The sequence below is a fragment of the Marmota flaviventris genome, chromosome 3 (genome assembly GCF_047511675.1).
Source record: "Marmota flaviventris isolate mMarFla1 chromosome 3, mMarFla1.hap1, whole genome shotgun sequence".
NCBI lineage: Eukaryota > Metazoa > Chordata > Mammalia > Rodentia > Sciuridae > Marmota > Marmota flaviventris.
The window spans coordinates 62,769,028-62,785,971 of record NC_092500.1 but is presented as its reverse complement, the minus strand read 5'-3'; the positions used below and the strand labels follow the sequence as shown (position 1 = coordinate 62,785,971).

Genomic DNA, 16,944 nt, shown 5'->3' with positions numbered 1-16,944 from the left:
AAAGTTGCTAAGGATCCCCCTAAGTTGCTGAGGCTGGCCTGTAAAGTTGAATCCTCCTGCCTCAGCTTCCTGAATGGCTGGGATTGCAGGCAGGCACCACCATGTCTGGCTTTTGCAAGACCTTTTGACATAACTTCGAATCATTATGTTTGGGATGTGATTTTTGGGGCTGCATGAACTTAATCAAACTATCAAGTTATCTACCTTGATGGCTTATCAAGGAAGTCATTTTCAGAAGGATTGATGCAAGTTCTTCTGGGGTTCTTGCATCAAATGAATGAGAATTCAAAGCGGGGAAGAAAAAAAGGTACTTGTCAGTTTGAAAGTCACAGACAATTTATCATTCTATTATTAGATAAGGAGAAAAAAATGAAGAACCCTTGGGTAGCAGGAAGAAGCAAGAGTCTTCTAGGACCTGGCATCTGCAAGGAAACAAAAAAACAAAACAAAAACAGACAAAACAAAAAGAGTTTTTAGTTCCTTTCAAAGACAAAAGCACCAACTACATGGGACTACAGGCCACACAATTATAACCCAATTAAATTCTCTTGGTCAACTGGAGGAATCCAGCTGTTGTTAATAGCAGAACACCAAGGACCTTCTGACCTTCTTTAGTACTACTGGGCACACAGAAACTTGCTAATTGAATTGAAAACAACATAGACATTAATGTACAATTCTTTTTTTTTTTTCTTTGGGTACTGGGGACTGAACTCAGGGGTACTCAAATACTGGAGCCACATCCCCAGCCCTGTTTTGTATTGGATTTGGAGACAGGGTCTCACAGGGAGTTGCTTAGTGCCTTACTTTTTGCTGAGGCTAGCTTTTTTTTTCTTTCTTCCTTTTCAGTGCTGGAGATTGAACCCAGGGCCTTGTGCATGCAAGGCAAGCACTCTACCAACTGAGCTATATCTCCAGCCCTTGAAGGTGGCTTTGAACTCATGATCCTCCTGCCTCAGCTTCCCTAGTCACTGGTATTACAGGCATGTGCAACAGTGCCTGGTTTAATATATACTTCATATATTAACAGTTTAATAAGTGAGGAGAACATCAGAATTGACTCTCTAGGCAACTGACACTTTCAGAGAATTTTTTTTCTTTTGGGTACTGGGGATTGAATCCAGGATTGCTTAAACCACTGAGCCACATCCCCAGTCCTTTTTAATATTTTATTTAGAAATAGGGTCTCGCTGAGTTGCTTAGGGCCTCACCAAATTGCTGAGGCTGGCTTTGAACTCATGATCCTCATGCCTCAGCCTCCTGAGCCGCTGGTATCATAGGCATGCATTGCCACGCCCAGCTCCTTCAGACAAGTTTGGACCAATTCCAATTAACTTTCATTGACCTTATTTTCCTCTTATATACTCTATTTACTCATCAAGTCAACAATATTTTTTGAGCTGTTACAATGTACATTAGGGGATGAAAATTAATGTTATTACCTGCTTTTGAGTTACTTATGTATTAAAAAGTGGAATTGTTGATAAGTGAACAAAACCTTTTCATGTATATACATCCAAAATATTCCGCCCACACATAAATTCCTTAAGGGAATAAATCACATCTTCTATAATTCTTTTATATCCTCTAATGAAGCTAGAGAATTCTGCAACAATAGACATTCAAAAAATGATGCTTCATTTTTATTGAGGATAAGAATGTCTGTGGCTGCTTAAGGTTTCTTATTTAACCTGGGACAATTTTTTTTTCCACAGAAAAAATAAATTTGCAGTGTTAAAGAATTTAATAGTCAAGAGTTAAGTTCTAAAGAAGTGTCTTAAATTATAAATAAGTTTCTACTAGGTTTTCATCTTAGAGTTGCCATTTTTACTAGCAAGCTATGTGTACTGCATGATCACCAAACATCTTGTGCAGCACATTAGAGAGGAATTCAAAGTTCACCATTTATCCAGGTCTGTTCAATGTATGCTTTCTAACATACCCCAATGCTATTGTCTCTCTTTCCCTTCTGAGGCTAAATCTTATTTTCTGGCTTTCAGATGTATTTGACAATTTTAAATCAGAATCTACAAAGAAAAATGACCAAAATTTACTGATAGATATTGTTGTCCTTAGCTAAGAGGTGTTTGCTTTTAGCATCTCTTTCCCACTTCTCAGCAGAAAAAAACATTAGTTTTGGTACAAAATGAAACCTAAAACAGATTCATCCACTTCACTGTCCAGAGAGTGACACTGGCAAGCAACAGGCCAATTATTTATTCATTCAATAAGTATTTACCAAAGGCATACTATCTGCAAGAGAGTTGGGATTAATCCCATTTTTCAGCTTTTATAATATTCCCTTTGCCAAGAGCAATGCTGGGCTAACTCAGCTAAGGCAGTATATGAAGCATGAAACTTGGCCCTGTCATGGGCACATATGGTAATCTCAAAGAAAGGCATCATCCTTAAAAAGTAAAAGTTTTGGGTTTCTTTGTATAAGTTTTGTGTGATTCTGTTAAATCAGATACTCAGATAATATCAACAGTGTAAGACTCTTAGAGACCCAAAACTTTTAACTGCTCATTAAGAAGTATGAATTTTTTGATGAGGATTAAACTGTACTGCACAGGGAGAGAATTGCTGAGCAGTGAAGCACAGCTGTCTGATTAATCTCAGTCCATTAAAAGAGGCGTGATAGATCTCAAATGCAACTTTGGTTAAAAAGAAAAAAAAGGCAATGTGTACTAATGTTAGCAAAAACAACTTAGCATGTTAACGGAATTCTAATTTAACCAGTAAATGTCTATTCATTAGCGTGTAAAGCCATAACAGAGGCTATATACTTAAAAAACATGTGCATACACAAAGCTTTAATTTGGTACCATAATCTGAAAGAAAATTGGACCCAAATTGCTTTATGTCCAGTTAAATCTTGCTACCATCTGAAGAGATACTGAAATAAAACTGAAACACTTACTTAAGATATTCAGTTACTGTGCATTTCCATCTGCAAGTAGAAATATTTCAAAATAAATACACCATGTCAATTGAAATTCACTCCATCCGCTATGCTTACTAAACACAAATGACTTATTTCTTGGAGTATACTGAATAATCATATAAAAGTAGAAGAATTTAAAGTTAGTGATCAAATTCCATTCAAGAGCATGGGAAAATAGTCCTTCACCTACCAAATCCTTTGGTGTAGAATTTGATGATTTCACTTTTTGGGAAATACAAGTATCCAGTGGGAGATGTTTTAAAGGGAATCCTCTGACTCCTCAAAAATTAGCTTAACTTGTAGCAAAGACTGAAATCAAGGGAATCTGAATTTTGGAATTAAATAAAAAATTACACTATTTTGGGTATTCTGAATGTGGGGATTTTGTTATCAGGGTAGTATAATTTGTATTTAGTTATCTCAGCATGTCCTTGGATATCTAGGGAAATCATCTTAATTCTATTCCTTATGCGGGCTCTTAAAACTTATTACTTCCTTTTTCTCCCTACCCATTTCTTTTTAGGACCTGCAGTACAATTTCTGATCCCAATTTCCTGTTGATGTTATGCCTTGAAAATCTGAGATGAACTCTTAGCCAAAATCAACAGTCTTTTTATTGGGCCCCAAATTTACTTAGGCTATTTCATGTCAATGGTCATCCTATCTCAAAATATTCTTTTGGTTTCTGTGGTCTTATACTTTACTCTTTATAATTTCTAATTTCTAACCAGGGCCAGGAGAAGTAGTGAGTGAATGAGGTGCTTAGAACACAAAGTTTAAGGAAGCACTTACTTTCAGGGTCATACAAGTGCAAGGTGTTTGGATTGAACACATCTGAATGATCAAGACTGTTTTTGGCATAACAAAAAGTAAAAGCATTTTGCTGCTATTTCACTTACTGTTTTTCCATGGCAGAACATACGGCAGAGACTTGGGAACCCGCATGCCCGAAGCCAGGTTACTCTTATGTTCCATGACTATGTTGCTTGCAGGACTGCAAAAATGAAGAGAAATTTGACCATGTCAGCATATCTGAATTCTCCAGGCAGGCACACAAAAGATAATCAAAATGTGTATTTTTGTAATTTGGGCAAAAGCAACAAGCTACATTCATCTGAAATGTAAACACATTTCCATTAAAACAGTCCTGCAATTAGGATGATCACCATTTCTCTGGAAAGTTCCCTGTTCTGTACAGGCATCAAGATGGGTCTAATCATTTTCACTTTTCAGAAATTGAGATAAACAGCAATGCCATCTACTGTTCAGTAGTATGACAGGCTCATAAACTCATTCAATAAACATAAGAGATAAACTACAGTGCCATTCAATTTAACCAAAGGCAGCAAATCTCATAGAACTGATATAAAATTAAAGTTGCAACCAGTGGAATTTATCTTTAAGTTTTTCTATCTTAGGGCATATAGTTTATATTTAAAATTATCAGCTGATGGGGGATAGGGTTGTGGCTCAGTGGTAGAGTGTTCGCCTAGCATGTACAAGGTCCTAGGTTCGATCCTCAGCACCACATAAAAAATAAATAAAATAAAGGTATGTGTCTAACTACAACTAAAAAAAAAATTAAAAAAACTTTTCAGACTACTTTTTTTTGTAGGCATTAGTTTCCTAGAGTAAAAAATGATTCAAGAGGTATAACTGGAATTTTTTTCTAAGTATTAAAAATAATGTAAACCTCACAGAAAAACAATAACAATTAAACAAAACACAATAATGTCTGGCACCAATATCTCTCGTTAGACTCTATAGTAGTATTTTTGTATTCCCAGTGATCAGCATGGAGCATGTGAGCTTTTTTATAAATCAAGGAATAAATAAGGGGAAAAAAACTCCACTAAAATAATGTTTATACTTAGTTACTATCAAAGAACATTATCAAGGAAAAAAGGTGGATTTGAATTTTTTTTTTTTTTTTTTTTTGGTAATGGGACATTCTGATTTGGGGAGGCAATTCTGGGAATGAGACTATTTAATTTACCTGTTGTTGCCAGAGAAGTTGGCTGTGCCCCAGACAAATGGGGTGCTAGTCTGTTCCCACAAATCTGCCAAAGGAAGCAAAACATAGTCTGTAGTTCTACTTGAGAAGATATCAGTTCATGCTAGTTGTGTTTGTAAGATGGGAAATAATACACCTAAGTTTGGAAATGCAAGTAAAAATTGATCAAGTACACTGCCGAAGTGACACAGAAGCAGGAATTTAATTGAAGGATATAAACACAAGCAACATAAATAATAATAAACGTGCCTAGTAACAATCAAACACAGATGGTACAACACAATTTATGGAAAAAAGCAGATGTAAAGGAGTGCTTTTTCCAATCAAGAGGGATAGGCTGTTCTACGTTGTCTGCACAGGGATACAAATGTGCTCATTTTGGGGCCCAATAAAAATAATAAGGCATTCTGAACAACATGGTATGTTCATAAAAAGGGAAAATCTTCCTTCTGTCTTAAGCAAATGACTTGGGATTTAGACATGGTGAAGAGAAAGATGTAGAGGCACTTTACCTTTATCCCAGTCTTCATCACAAGGAGGGCACTGCCATGTGCTCTCAGTCAGAGTCTCTTGTCCAAGGTTCCGGGTTTGGTTAACTGCAAGACAAGAGAGATCTGACATAAGAAGGGGACAGTGCCAAGTTATCATATTTAAAGGTTGTAGGGGAGCCTAATGGGTCTTTGTTTCTAAAAAATGGATAGTATAAAAACTAAAAAGGGGTCTTATCTCTTTGCTGACAGAAGACAAGAAAGAGAAGCAGAAACAAAGATATTTACCATATTTAAGACAACAAAAGGATTTTATTTTTAGATGGTTCATTAGTAAAGTGAATCAGACTATTCAGAAGAGAAAGGAGTATGACACATCAGAAACTGACAATCTATTGCTACTCTAAGATAAAAATCTCAAAGGCAGAAAAATAGTTTTCTTTTAAAATGAAGACAGAAAAAAATTAAGCTGACAATGTAGCATAATACAGATCTTCAGGGGCTAACCTCTAGTACTGAAATAATTTAGCTAGTCAGGCTTACCCACATCCTGCTCGATACAACTCTTGTCATCACAACTTGAGATATGATGACTGATTTCAGCCCGAGGAACCTGATGGCGAGCATTGAAGGGACAAGTAGCCAATTTGTTTGCGACATCAGGATGATTCTGTGGAACCAAATTGAGGGATTTGTCAGTTCTTTGGAAATCTTAAAGTCTAAGGGGAGTAGCTTAATTCTATAAATGGCTCCCTTAAAATTCCTCAATAAACTTACAGTTTAACTATAGTAGCCAAACTCAGAATAGAAAATTAATTTTTTTCGGGGGGGTACTGGGGATTGAACTCAGGGGCACTCAACCACTGAGCCACATCCCCAGCCCTTTTTTTTTGTATTTTATTTAGAGACAGGGTCTCACTGAGTTACTTAGTGTCTTGCTTTTGCTGAGGCTGGCTTTGAACTCTCAATCCTCCTGCCTCAGCCTCCCGAGCTGCTGGGATTACAGGCGTGAGCCACCACGTCCAGCCAGAGTAGAAAATTAAGAGGGAATTATTTATCATTCGCATAGATCATATAGTCATTATGTCAAAATGAAAAGATAAGCTTGTTAAGATTGTAGACTGACAATACAGATACTGGAATTCAAGTGGCTAACATAGAGCTACATAGTAAATTTGAACCATATCTTTTTCTCTGTTTCTGAAAGTTGCAAGATTCAGTTAGTGTAGTTGTAATGGTACCACTCTCTGGATGTCTTTGCAAGCTGACATTCAGGATGAATAGTAACACTGAAACTCAGTCTGCAATGCAGTAGTGCCCTGCTATTGCAATCCAATAAGTGCTAGAAAATAGCTGTTGTAAGAGAGCTGCAGAAGAGACAAACCAATGATTTTTCAGATTAACATAGAGACACTTATTTAAAGCAATGATGCCTGAAATGAGGCTTTGAACAATTTAACCTTTATTTTGGCTATTTCACAAAAGAAAAACCCAAATGACAGAGACTACTTTGCTAACCAAGTTTCTTGCCTTAAACCTAAATAAAGGGTTTAATGTCATTCAAATCCTATGGCAAATATTCCAGCAATTAAGAAATTTATTTATTAGGAAAAGGAAAAAATATGTCACTAATAAAACTCAAAGTAAAAATAATGTAAAGCAGGGAAAAGGTTGAAAAACATTCTAAGAAACTTTTGAGGGAAGAAATCTCCATCAATTTCATAAGAGATATCAGAAATTCAATGCAAAGGTTTTGTGGCTAAAGATTAAGGACATTAAAAGACAGCAATTATAACAGTATCTTTATACCACTTGGCTCCCCTTCCCAATCTTTATCCTTGAGAAATATCTGAGAGCCTGGGTGTGGGTGTGTGTGGTGGTGGAATTATAGTAGCAAATGCTAATCCATATTGTTCACGTTTAACTTTAAGGGATCCTTGCTCTACAGATTAAAAATATGGTAGAGCAATGATCAAAAAAAAGGCATTTTATTTTAGAGATAATAAAATAAACACTTTTTCCCCCTCTTTTTTGGTGGTGGGAATCAAACCCAGTGCTTTTAAGCATCCTAGGCACACTCTACTACCGAGCTATATTTTTAGCTAAGAGAAACATTTTTTTTAAAGGATGTTAAGTCTGAACTGTATGCAGTTTGGATTAAATACTAAAATTTTTTCCAAACATAAATGCCTGCATAATTTTGGTCTCTGTATCTGACATTTGCATTCTAACAACCCTGTCAAAGTGCCTATTAATATAGCATTAAAGTAGTTTATATCAGCTAAGTAAATAAAAGAGTGACTAGAGAGAAAAATCCTAAATTTTCTTTTTAAAAAAGATGATGAAACTTGAAGAAACATCTGTTTTTAGGAATAGTATTTTCTTGGGCTAGTCTCTAGCTATTCAACTGCTCTAAAATTTCTAAACAAAATTGGAAAGAAGTGATTATAGCATTTGATTCTTATCAAGATGATGAATACATCAAATTTATAAGATTCATTGCTAGCAAAAATTAGTGTTTCTTTTGTTTAAAAAGGATATGAAAATTCCAGAGATGCTTTGTCACTAGTTAGGGGGAAGAAAAAAAAAACAAGTAAAAAATTATGCACCCCAAGAAATAAACAAACTCCTTTCTATAAATGCTGGTGTTTAACACAGAGGTAGAGTCCCAAAACAATTCTGGCATTTGATTAAAACATTTATGCTAAAACTATTTGCTGCTTACAAAAGCTTGGCCTTTTAAAATAATTCAAGAGCGCATGAGAGGGCAAATTATGAAAATAATACCCTACCTTTCTGCACTTGATAAGATGATAAGGAAACCTGCAGGCCCTGATCTGGTGGTTTTTATCATAGGGGCACTGTAATAACTTTTCAGGGTCCAGGGAGTCGACTGAAAGAGAAAAATACAATGAGTATAAAGCATCACAGGTTCTTATAAAACTACAGCATTCCAGGAACACTGGATTTTTCAATGGACTATGTAATAATTGAATAAGATAGTCTAAAGACAACTTATATTTAGCTGGGTGCAGTGGTGCATGCCTCTAATCCTAGCAATTTAGAAGACCAAGGCAGGAAGATTGCCAGTTGGAGGTCAGCCTGGGCAACTAAGGGAGACCCTGTCTCAAAAAAAAAAAAAAAAAAAAAAAAGTTGGGGGAGCAGTAGGAATATAGCTCAGTGGTGCAGCGCTCCTGGGTTCAATCCCCAGTACTGCAACAAAATAAAATAAAACTTTCAATTTAAAAAAAGGGTGCCTAAACAAAGATGAAAATGTAACTTTGAGAAATTTTGGTATCATTAAGTCTTTTTTTTTTCTACTTTTTTCCCCCTCTCCCATTCCCCATCCATTTTTTCTCTCAAGGTTAATAACTTTCTAAAGGCGGTGTGACAGGGGACAGCCTTTTCCATAATATATCCTCTCCCTGACTGCTACAGTGCTGAGTTCAGTGTCTCTTACTTATGGAAGCCAGACTTCCCAGGAAGGAGTGACAAGAGTAGATGCCCCTCCATAAGCCTCCCCATCACTGCCTCTGTCTGTCGGACTGGCTGAGTAAGACTATTAATAAAGGGACTGCAGAAACGGTTTAACTCCATGACTGTATCCTTTGAAAAACACCAAAGTTGCTTGAGGGGACAGGATTTCTCTAGTAGTCTCCCTCACCTCATAGTGTTTTCCCGGGACTTGGGCTTTCTCTGGGCTGGAAGTGGCTAAGAAGGAAGAATTTGGGGTCATGGAAGAAGAGTGAGGAGGAGCAAAAAGGGAGATGGAGGGGAAGGAAAATGAAACTGACTTCAGCCAGGGCAGGGAGTAAAGAAAAGGAGGCACAAGGAAAGCCCAACCTTGATGTCTCTCTGTTTCATCTAAAGAAAAGGTTTCAGACGGGTTTGCCTCCGATGAACCTGTAAGGGGAGTCAAAAATGTGGGGGACCAAGGAAATGGGACCCTGTAGATGCAGGAGGCTGAAGGTGGAGTCTTGAGGAGGAAGATGTGGTGCAAGACCCAAGCCCTCCCCCATTACTGGATAAGTCCAGTGGAACCAGCAATTGTAGGGTATAAGGTCTCAGCTCATATTTGATTGAATATTGTTTTCAATGCTGGTTATCTTTACTACAAAAAAAAAAAAAAAAAAAAAGAAGTTAAGCGGGTACAGTGTCACATGTCTGTAATATTAGCAACACCAAAGGCTGAGGCAGGACAGCAAGTTTGAGGCCAGATTTGGCAATTTAAGGACACCCTCAGGAACTTGGCAAGACCCTGCTTCAAACTAAAAAATAAAAAGGGTTGGGGATATCGCTCAGTAAAGTGCCCCTGGGTCCAATCCTTAGTAGCCACCCCAGCCAAAAAAAAAAAAATTAAATCATCTTTTCCTGTTCTTTTTTTTTCAGAACTGGGGATTGAACCCAGGGCCTTATGCACACCAGGCAAACACTGTACCACTGAGATACATCCCTCTTTTCTTTTCCTAAAAGTGCTAATTAAGGATCATTTCTATTCTTTAGTCAGTCCAACCAGAATTTCCCAACCAGTGTGCTAAAGTTGGAATGGATTGCTCATGTGCCAATATAATATAATTTGCACTTGCAAATCCCACCATTCACCAATCCAAATGGTTGGGGCTGGTTAATTCCCTACATTAACATTGTAGTATCCCATGAACAAAGTTAGTAAGCACTGCTCTATGTAAACTTGAAAAATATTAGTGGATAGGTTTTTTTTCCCCCATCTGTCTACTTTAATTTACCTTTTTTTTTTTTTTTGATCCTAAATCCTTGTACATGCTAGACAAGCACTCTACCACTGAGCTACATTCCCAGACTCCCTCTTAAACCTTTTTTATGTTGAGACAGGTCTCACTAAGATTCCTGTGCTGGCCTTGAACTTGTAATCCTCCTGCCTTGGCCTCTGGAGAACTGGGGTTACAGGCATGTGCATTCTTTTAATTTTCCCCATAAGTACTTCCTGGTGTTGGTTACTTTAGTTGCCTCTCAAATGAAACCATTCCTTTATCAGACTGGTGATTTTACTTTATATATTTTGGAACATGGATGAGAAAGAATACAAAAGAATAATCTAGGGACTGCCCAATTGGCCAGATAACAAATAGACAATCTGCAAAAAAACAGAACCACCTGAGGCTAAGACAATTGTAGAGATATAGAACTGCTCTATGAAAGAAAGCTTCTAACATATCTACCTTTAAAACTGTCTTTAGCTGGGGGCAGTGGTGCATACTTATAATCCCAGTGACTTGGTAGGCTGAGATAGGATCCCAAGTCAGCTTTAGCAATTTAGCAAGACCCTCAGCAGCTTAATGAGAACCTGTCTCAAAATTAAAAATAAAAAGAACTGGGGATACAGCTCAGTGTAAATGCCCCTGGGTTTAATCCTCAGAATCAAAAACAAACAAAACCCCCCAAATGTCAACATCTCTCCTGTCCTGCCTTTATGGTATACAAGATGCCCAGGCTGAGCCCCAAATCTTAACAAGCATGGCTAAGGAAGGGAAATTAAATGGTTAAGCACATTCTGAGGACAAGAGGCAACCCTCTTGCCACCCCTGAAGATAATGATAAAAGTAAAATAAGATAAACAATTCACAGGTGATAAGAAGCTTATAAACCAGGAGACTGCAATGAAAATCAGGAGCCAATAGGGAATTGAAACAGACAGTTTCACTGGAAGAGTGGTAAACATGGAATAAATTGCTAACCATGATCGTGATGCAAATGAGCCAGAAAGGTGACTTGAAGGACAGAATGAATAGGAAGAAAAAGTCTTAGAGGACAGGCAAGCTTATTATGCCAACCAGGCTCTTCTTGACCAGCAATCTTCTCAAATTTTGAAGCTTTAAGACACCCAGAAAGCATTTACAGATGAAATTCTTATTAGTTTCCCTTCATTTAATCTGTTTCATCACTAGTAAATGTTAGGCCATGTCAGCAACTGACAGACTGGACGTACCTTATGATTCATACACATCATACTGACTATACAGTGGCATATGTCAGATAATGAGAGCTTCCTACCATAATGCTTTACTTCTTGGTTTCGAGTAATTGCAGTCATTTCTAATCTGATTTTCTAGATTTAAATGTATTTTTAATTAAAACAATTACAACTGTGATAAAGTATAAAATTTACCACTTCTATATATATATATATATATAATTTTTTTTTTTGCAGTGCTGGGGATCAAACCCAGAGCTTCATACATGCTAGGCAAGCACTCTACACTGAGCCACATCTCCCATACCCCATTTAAATAATTTTAACGCATATTCTTCAGCAGTATTAAGTATATTCACACTGTTATGCAACCAACCTCCAAAACTTTTATCATCTGGCAAAACTGAAACTGTCCATTAAATATCAACTCCCCATTTTCTACTCTCCCAAGCCATTAGAATCATTCTAATTTTTAAAAATGAGTCTACTTTAGATACATAATTGAAATCATACAGTGTTTGCCTTTCTTTGACTAGCTTATGTCATTTAGCATAATACTCATAAGGTTCATCCAAGTTATAGCATGTGACAGGATTTCCTGTATCTTCTGAGATTAGCTTTTCTATTCTTTTTACTTAATGTTTCTTGGAGCTATTCCTGTGTCAGTACATATAAGGACCATTTCATTGCTTCATATGAATATACTAGATTCTTAATCAGTTCCCTTACTGGGCATTTAAGTTTCCAGTTTTTTACTACTATATACAATACTATGATTAATAATCTAGCATATGCTTCTTTGTGCATTTTATGAATATTTCTTTGGGCAGATACCTAAGAGTGCTGAACTGAAGTGAATGTACATTTAAAGTTCTTAACAAATACTATTAAACTACTCTGCAACAATTTTTTCTGGCTTCCCAAAAATATAACTTGCTTTGGAAAACAAAGTGGGTCCTGTTGACAAGCTTCCCCCCCCAAAAGCAGAGACTCAGCTGTTACTCAAAATTAATTAAGGCTTAGAACTCATGGTGAGAAATTGAGGAAACTTCATGGGAATATGAAATTAGGCATGACAAAAGTATCACTGAGGTATAATCCAAGAATAGAACCTGAAGATCTTCGGGACTCTATCAGATTAAGATAAATGTTTCAGGTAAATTTGGGAAAGAGGTCAGCATTTCTGATGCAGCATTTCTCAAACTTTAGCAACATTCCCAGGTGTTAAATCACTTAAGAACTGTGTTAACATGTAGATTCTGATTCAGTAGGTCTGGGATGGGACCTGAGATTTTATATTTCCAACAAGTTCATAGATGAATTTTTTTTGTTAAAAAAATTATGCATAAAAAAAGGAAGAACTGAGAGACCAAAAAGGGAGAGGTTGCTTTATAACTTAATATGTTGAGTAGAAAGCACCCAAGAGTAAATACATATACCATACACAAATTTCACTTTGCTTATGTGTGTGGACAAGCCCCATAAATATTACATTTTAAGTAAAACATTTTAAGAAAAATAAAGAAGGTGGGGAGAATCCTAAAGAAAATCAAAAAGAATCAGCCTTCTAGATCAATGATTTTCAAAGTGTAGTCCTCAGATCAGCAGCATCAGCATCACCTGAAAACTTCTCAGAAATGCACATTTTTGCTGGGTGCAGTGGTACATGACTAATGCTTTCTACCTGGGAGGCTGAGGAAGAAGGATGAAAGTTTGAGGCCATCCTGAGCAATTTAGTAAGATCCTGTCTCAGAATAAAATAAAAGGGCAGGGAATGTGCTTAGTGGGAGAGCTGTTCACCTTGTAAGAGAGCCCCCACATTCAATCCCCGGTACCACTAAGTAAATAAAGAAGTCCAATGGAGATTTTTATTACCAAAATATAGAAACTACAAAGAAATAGTCTTTACTAAACTGGGCATGGTGGCACCTGCCTGTACTCCCAGCGACTTGGGAGGTTAAGGTAAGAGGACGGCAAGTTCCAGGACAGCTTTGGCAATTTAGTGAGGAACTGTCTCAAAATGAAAAAAATAGCTGAGGGTGTAGCTCAGTGGCAGAGCACCCCTGGGTTTAAGAGAGAGAGAGAGAGATAGATAGATATAGAGATAGACATAAGACTCCTTCCCAGGATTTTTTTATCTTAAAAACTCAAACGCAGGCTGGGGTTGTGGCTCAGTGGTAGAGTGCTGACCTAGCACACATGAGGCACTGGGTTCAAACCTCAGCATCACATTAAAAAATGAAATAAAGGTATTGTGTTCACCTACAACTAAAAAATAAATATTAAAAAAAACTCAATGCACATCAATCAATTTTTTTTTTTTTGAGCTGTGGATCGAACCCAGGCCTTGTGCAAGCAAGGCAAGCATTCTACCAACTGAGCTATATCCCCAGTCCCACACATCAATTGTATTATGCATACTATATTACTTCTCAAAATAGAAAAACAGAGGTTACTATCCCTGTATCATAAATAAAAAAGGCAACCCACATTTTGAGTTAATAAGTCTAATTTAATAAAAATACTACTTATAATAGAATACATGCTTAGCATGTGCTGGGACTTAGGGTCAATTCCTAGTACCAAAGAACAAAAAACAACAAAAAATTAAAAAGTAGTTTAACACAGACTTTTTTCTCCCTTGAAGTGCTGGGAAGTGCTCTACCACTGAGCTACATCTCCAGCCCTTTTTACTTTTTATTCTGAGATAAGGTCTCATTAAGTTGCTGGGGCTGGCCTTGAACTTTTCACTCCTCCTGCTTTAGCTTTTCAGGTCACTGGCATTATAGGCCTGCATCACTGCACCTGGCAACACAGGTGTCTGCCTTTTCAAAGCTCTATGACTTCTTATACATCTTTTAAGTAACTAAGTTTCAAGTGCCTCATTTAAATTTTGGGTACCTCTCTGTATTTACCACACAGACCTTTCCACACCAGCAGTTCAGGAAGAACTTTGAATTTTTCACAACACAATAAAAGCCTAGTTAAGACATAAACTACATGTAAATGATTTAACTTATTTTCTAAAAGCAACAGTAAGTACATACTGTAAGTGTCTTCCATGCTGAAAACGAAGGAGCTGAATCCAAGTGCTACAGGGGAAAAAGCAAGGTTCAAAGAATTAGAAATGAAATGTACCAAAAAGTAACCCTAAGAAGTAGAGTTACTTCTGGAATTGAAGCTACATAAATCCAGGAAACAAAATCTTTAGTGCATACCCTCCTGCCCCCAATTTTTTCCTCTGTAAAGCATTCTTTACTCCTTTGAAACATTTTAACATTATTGCTCAATTAATATTCTTGGAATAAATTTTAGGGTCCACCAATAGTTAAGAAAAACCAAATATGACTACTAATATTAACTCTATTAAGGTGACAAGATATCCGTGTATTTTAAGTGCTGTTACCCAGCCTGTCACTATTCACCTGCTATTTGGGTTTGATGTTATTTAACAATAGAGGGGGTGAATCGAGGCTATAAGACTACTCTTAAACTTCTGGATAGGGTACAGTTTTAAAAGCTCTCTTCCAAAATTCTTAAAAATTACAGGATGGGAAGGCTACTACTCTTGCCCTTCTTTGGAATATGGGAATGCTGGATGTCTATGTCAGACAGTGAACACCTAACTGATCCAAACCCTCAGAGACATTCTAATTTACCATATTCACGACTCAAACATAATTAGAAGTGCCACCCTGATAGTCCCCCTTTTTAGTGCTACTTCAATTTTACACCCCCAAAACTACTGTGCTAATATGACAAGACTTATGCTGGGCGTGCTGGCCCACATCTGTAATCCCAGCAGCTCAGGAGGCTGAGGCAGGAAGATTGCAAATTTAAAGCCAGCCTCAGCAACTTAGTGAAACCCTGTTTCTAAATGAAATATAAAAAGGGTTTGGGATGTGGCTCAGTGGTTAAGCACTCATGGGTTCAATCCCCAGTACCAAAAAAAAAAAAAAAAAGTTGTTGATTTAAGCCTCTCCAGTTAATAGCATTCCCTCTATTCACTGAGGGAAAACTTTTGAATATTAGGACTTAAGAACTGTCTATGTTACAGTTAATACAGTTATAAGACAACAAACCTAACAGAAATGTAAAAGATTAAGAGAAATGGTTTTGTAGTTTGGATCCTTATTTACTAAAGTTCTCTTCTACTGAACATGTGATTAAATAAACTTCATGAGAAAAAAACTATTTTTTAATATAAAAGAACCCCCATAGGAAACTTCTGAAAATTGGTTACATTTACAGCTGTTGTCTCTAGGCAAGCTCTCCTTTGGCCTCTCATACAATTCCACACCCCTTCCCCTCATTCTATGACATAAGCAACATTAGAACCCAGGTTAGGAAATACAAGTGATGGGGCAGAGCCTCACTTGTTAATAACAATCATTAGTGAAACTATCTTAAAAATATTTTTCATGTTTGGATTAAGAAATCCTGACCTTTTTGGACACGTTTTACTTACATACAGTTACTTCATACCTTTTCACTAAAAATAAAAGGTTTGGGAGGATAAATCAAGAATTGTTTCTTGATTTCAAAGAATAAAAAGGAGGGATGAATGCCAGATTCAGTGACTTGTGGAAAGCCAATCTATTCCTTCCCAGAGAAAAGACTAAGGGCAATGAAATTCACAGCATCACCACTCAGCTGTGTTCCTTTAAGTATCTTCCACATCCAACTGTTGACAGGTGACTCTTTCCCTTCTCCTTAGCACTAGACCTGCGGTGGATTAGACACACTATGTGAAGCAGTTAAGTCTGGGAACTGGATCTACAGGGAAGCTACTGTTCAAATTTCTAACACAGAGGCCTCAGTAAAATAATTTTTCCTCCTTCAAAAAACAACCACCACCACAAAACCAAAAGCTGAACAGGGTTAAGCCGTGGGACTAAATACGAGAAGGCGGGGAAGAAGATTAACCTAAAAGAAGGGAGGAAAAGGTGGTAGGGAGGCCCTCGAGTGGACGATGGAGCGTAACCAGCCGAAAAATCAACAGAGCTGCGTTCAGAGTCCCCGGGCTGAAAGCTACTAGCGGAAAAGGGGAAAGAGAAGGTGTTAGATGGGGGAGCTATCCCAGTACTTTAAAGGTAGAGCGTTTGGAGGAGCCAAACCAGCGAGGGAATGTCCCTCCTACCTCAATCGAGAGGCGCTCTCCCCACCGCTGCCTTCGTCCTAGAGCCACGCCCTGGTAACGCCCACTTCCGGTCCCTGACGCTAGGGCGTGGGGCCCCCACTTCCTGTGACTGGCGTTCTTGGCGCGCCGGGGCCAATGGGGTCTCCTACCCTTGCCCCTTCTCCGCCAGGGCTCAGCTGCTACTCTTTCCGACCCTCAGCACCTTCTTAGGCCCATCCTCCGCTGGGCTCCGAGTCGATAGTGGTTCTGCGTGGGTGGAGCTCCACCTTCCTTGCCTAGTCTTTGTGGCGGCCATCTTGGGCCTTTGAGGGAATGGGACTGGGTAGATGTGGGGAGCTGTTTGGAAGGAAACCTTGTTTGTGGAAATTGTTTAGATATATGATTAATGTTTTGAGGGGAAGAAAGAG

General features: G+C 37.7%; 1 protein-coding gene across 1 annotated transcript; it reads right to left on the bottom strand.

Annotated features, from left to right (window-relative positions):
- Positions 1-316: 316 nt before the first annotated feature.
- On the bottom strand, positions 317-16,569 carry Gtsf1 (gametocyte specific factor 1). Its single transcript, XM_071609177.1, has 9 exons — positions 16,538-16,569; positions 14,445-14,489; positions 8,239-8,339; positions 5,990-6,116; positions 5,471-5,554; positions 4,941-5,004; positions 3,844-3,938; positions 2,921-2,950; positions 317-422 (listed from the first exon to the last, which is right to left on the bottom strand). The coding sequence occupies exons 2-8, from the start codon at positions 14,458-14,460 to the stop codon at positions 2,934-2,936; spliced, it is 504 nt and encodes a 167-aa protein (XP_071465278.1). The 5' UTR covers positions 14,461-14,489; positions 16,538-16,569; the 3' UTR covers positions 317-422; positions 2,921-2,933.
- Between the last annotated feature and the right edge of the window lie 375 nt (positions 16,570-16,944).

Bases quoted from the DNA above. Each gene is read 5' to 3' on its own strand.
- Gtsf1 (XM_071609177.1), bottom strand. The intron at 5,555-5,989 runs GTAAGCCTGACT...CTTGTCTTGCAG, and splicing joins TTGTATCGAGCAGGATGTGG to TTAACCAAACCCGGAACCTT. The intron at 5,005-5,470 runs GTAAAGTGCCTC...TTCCTTTGGCAG, and splicing joins TGATGAAGACTGGGATAAAG to ATTTGTGGGAACAGACTAGC.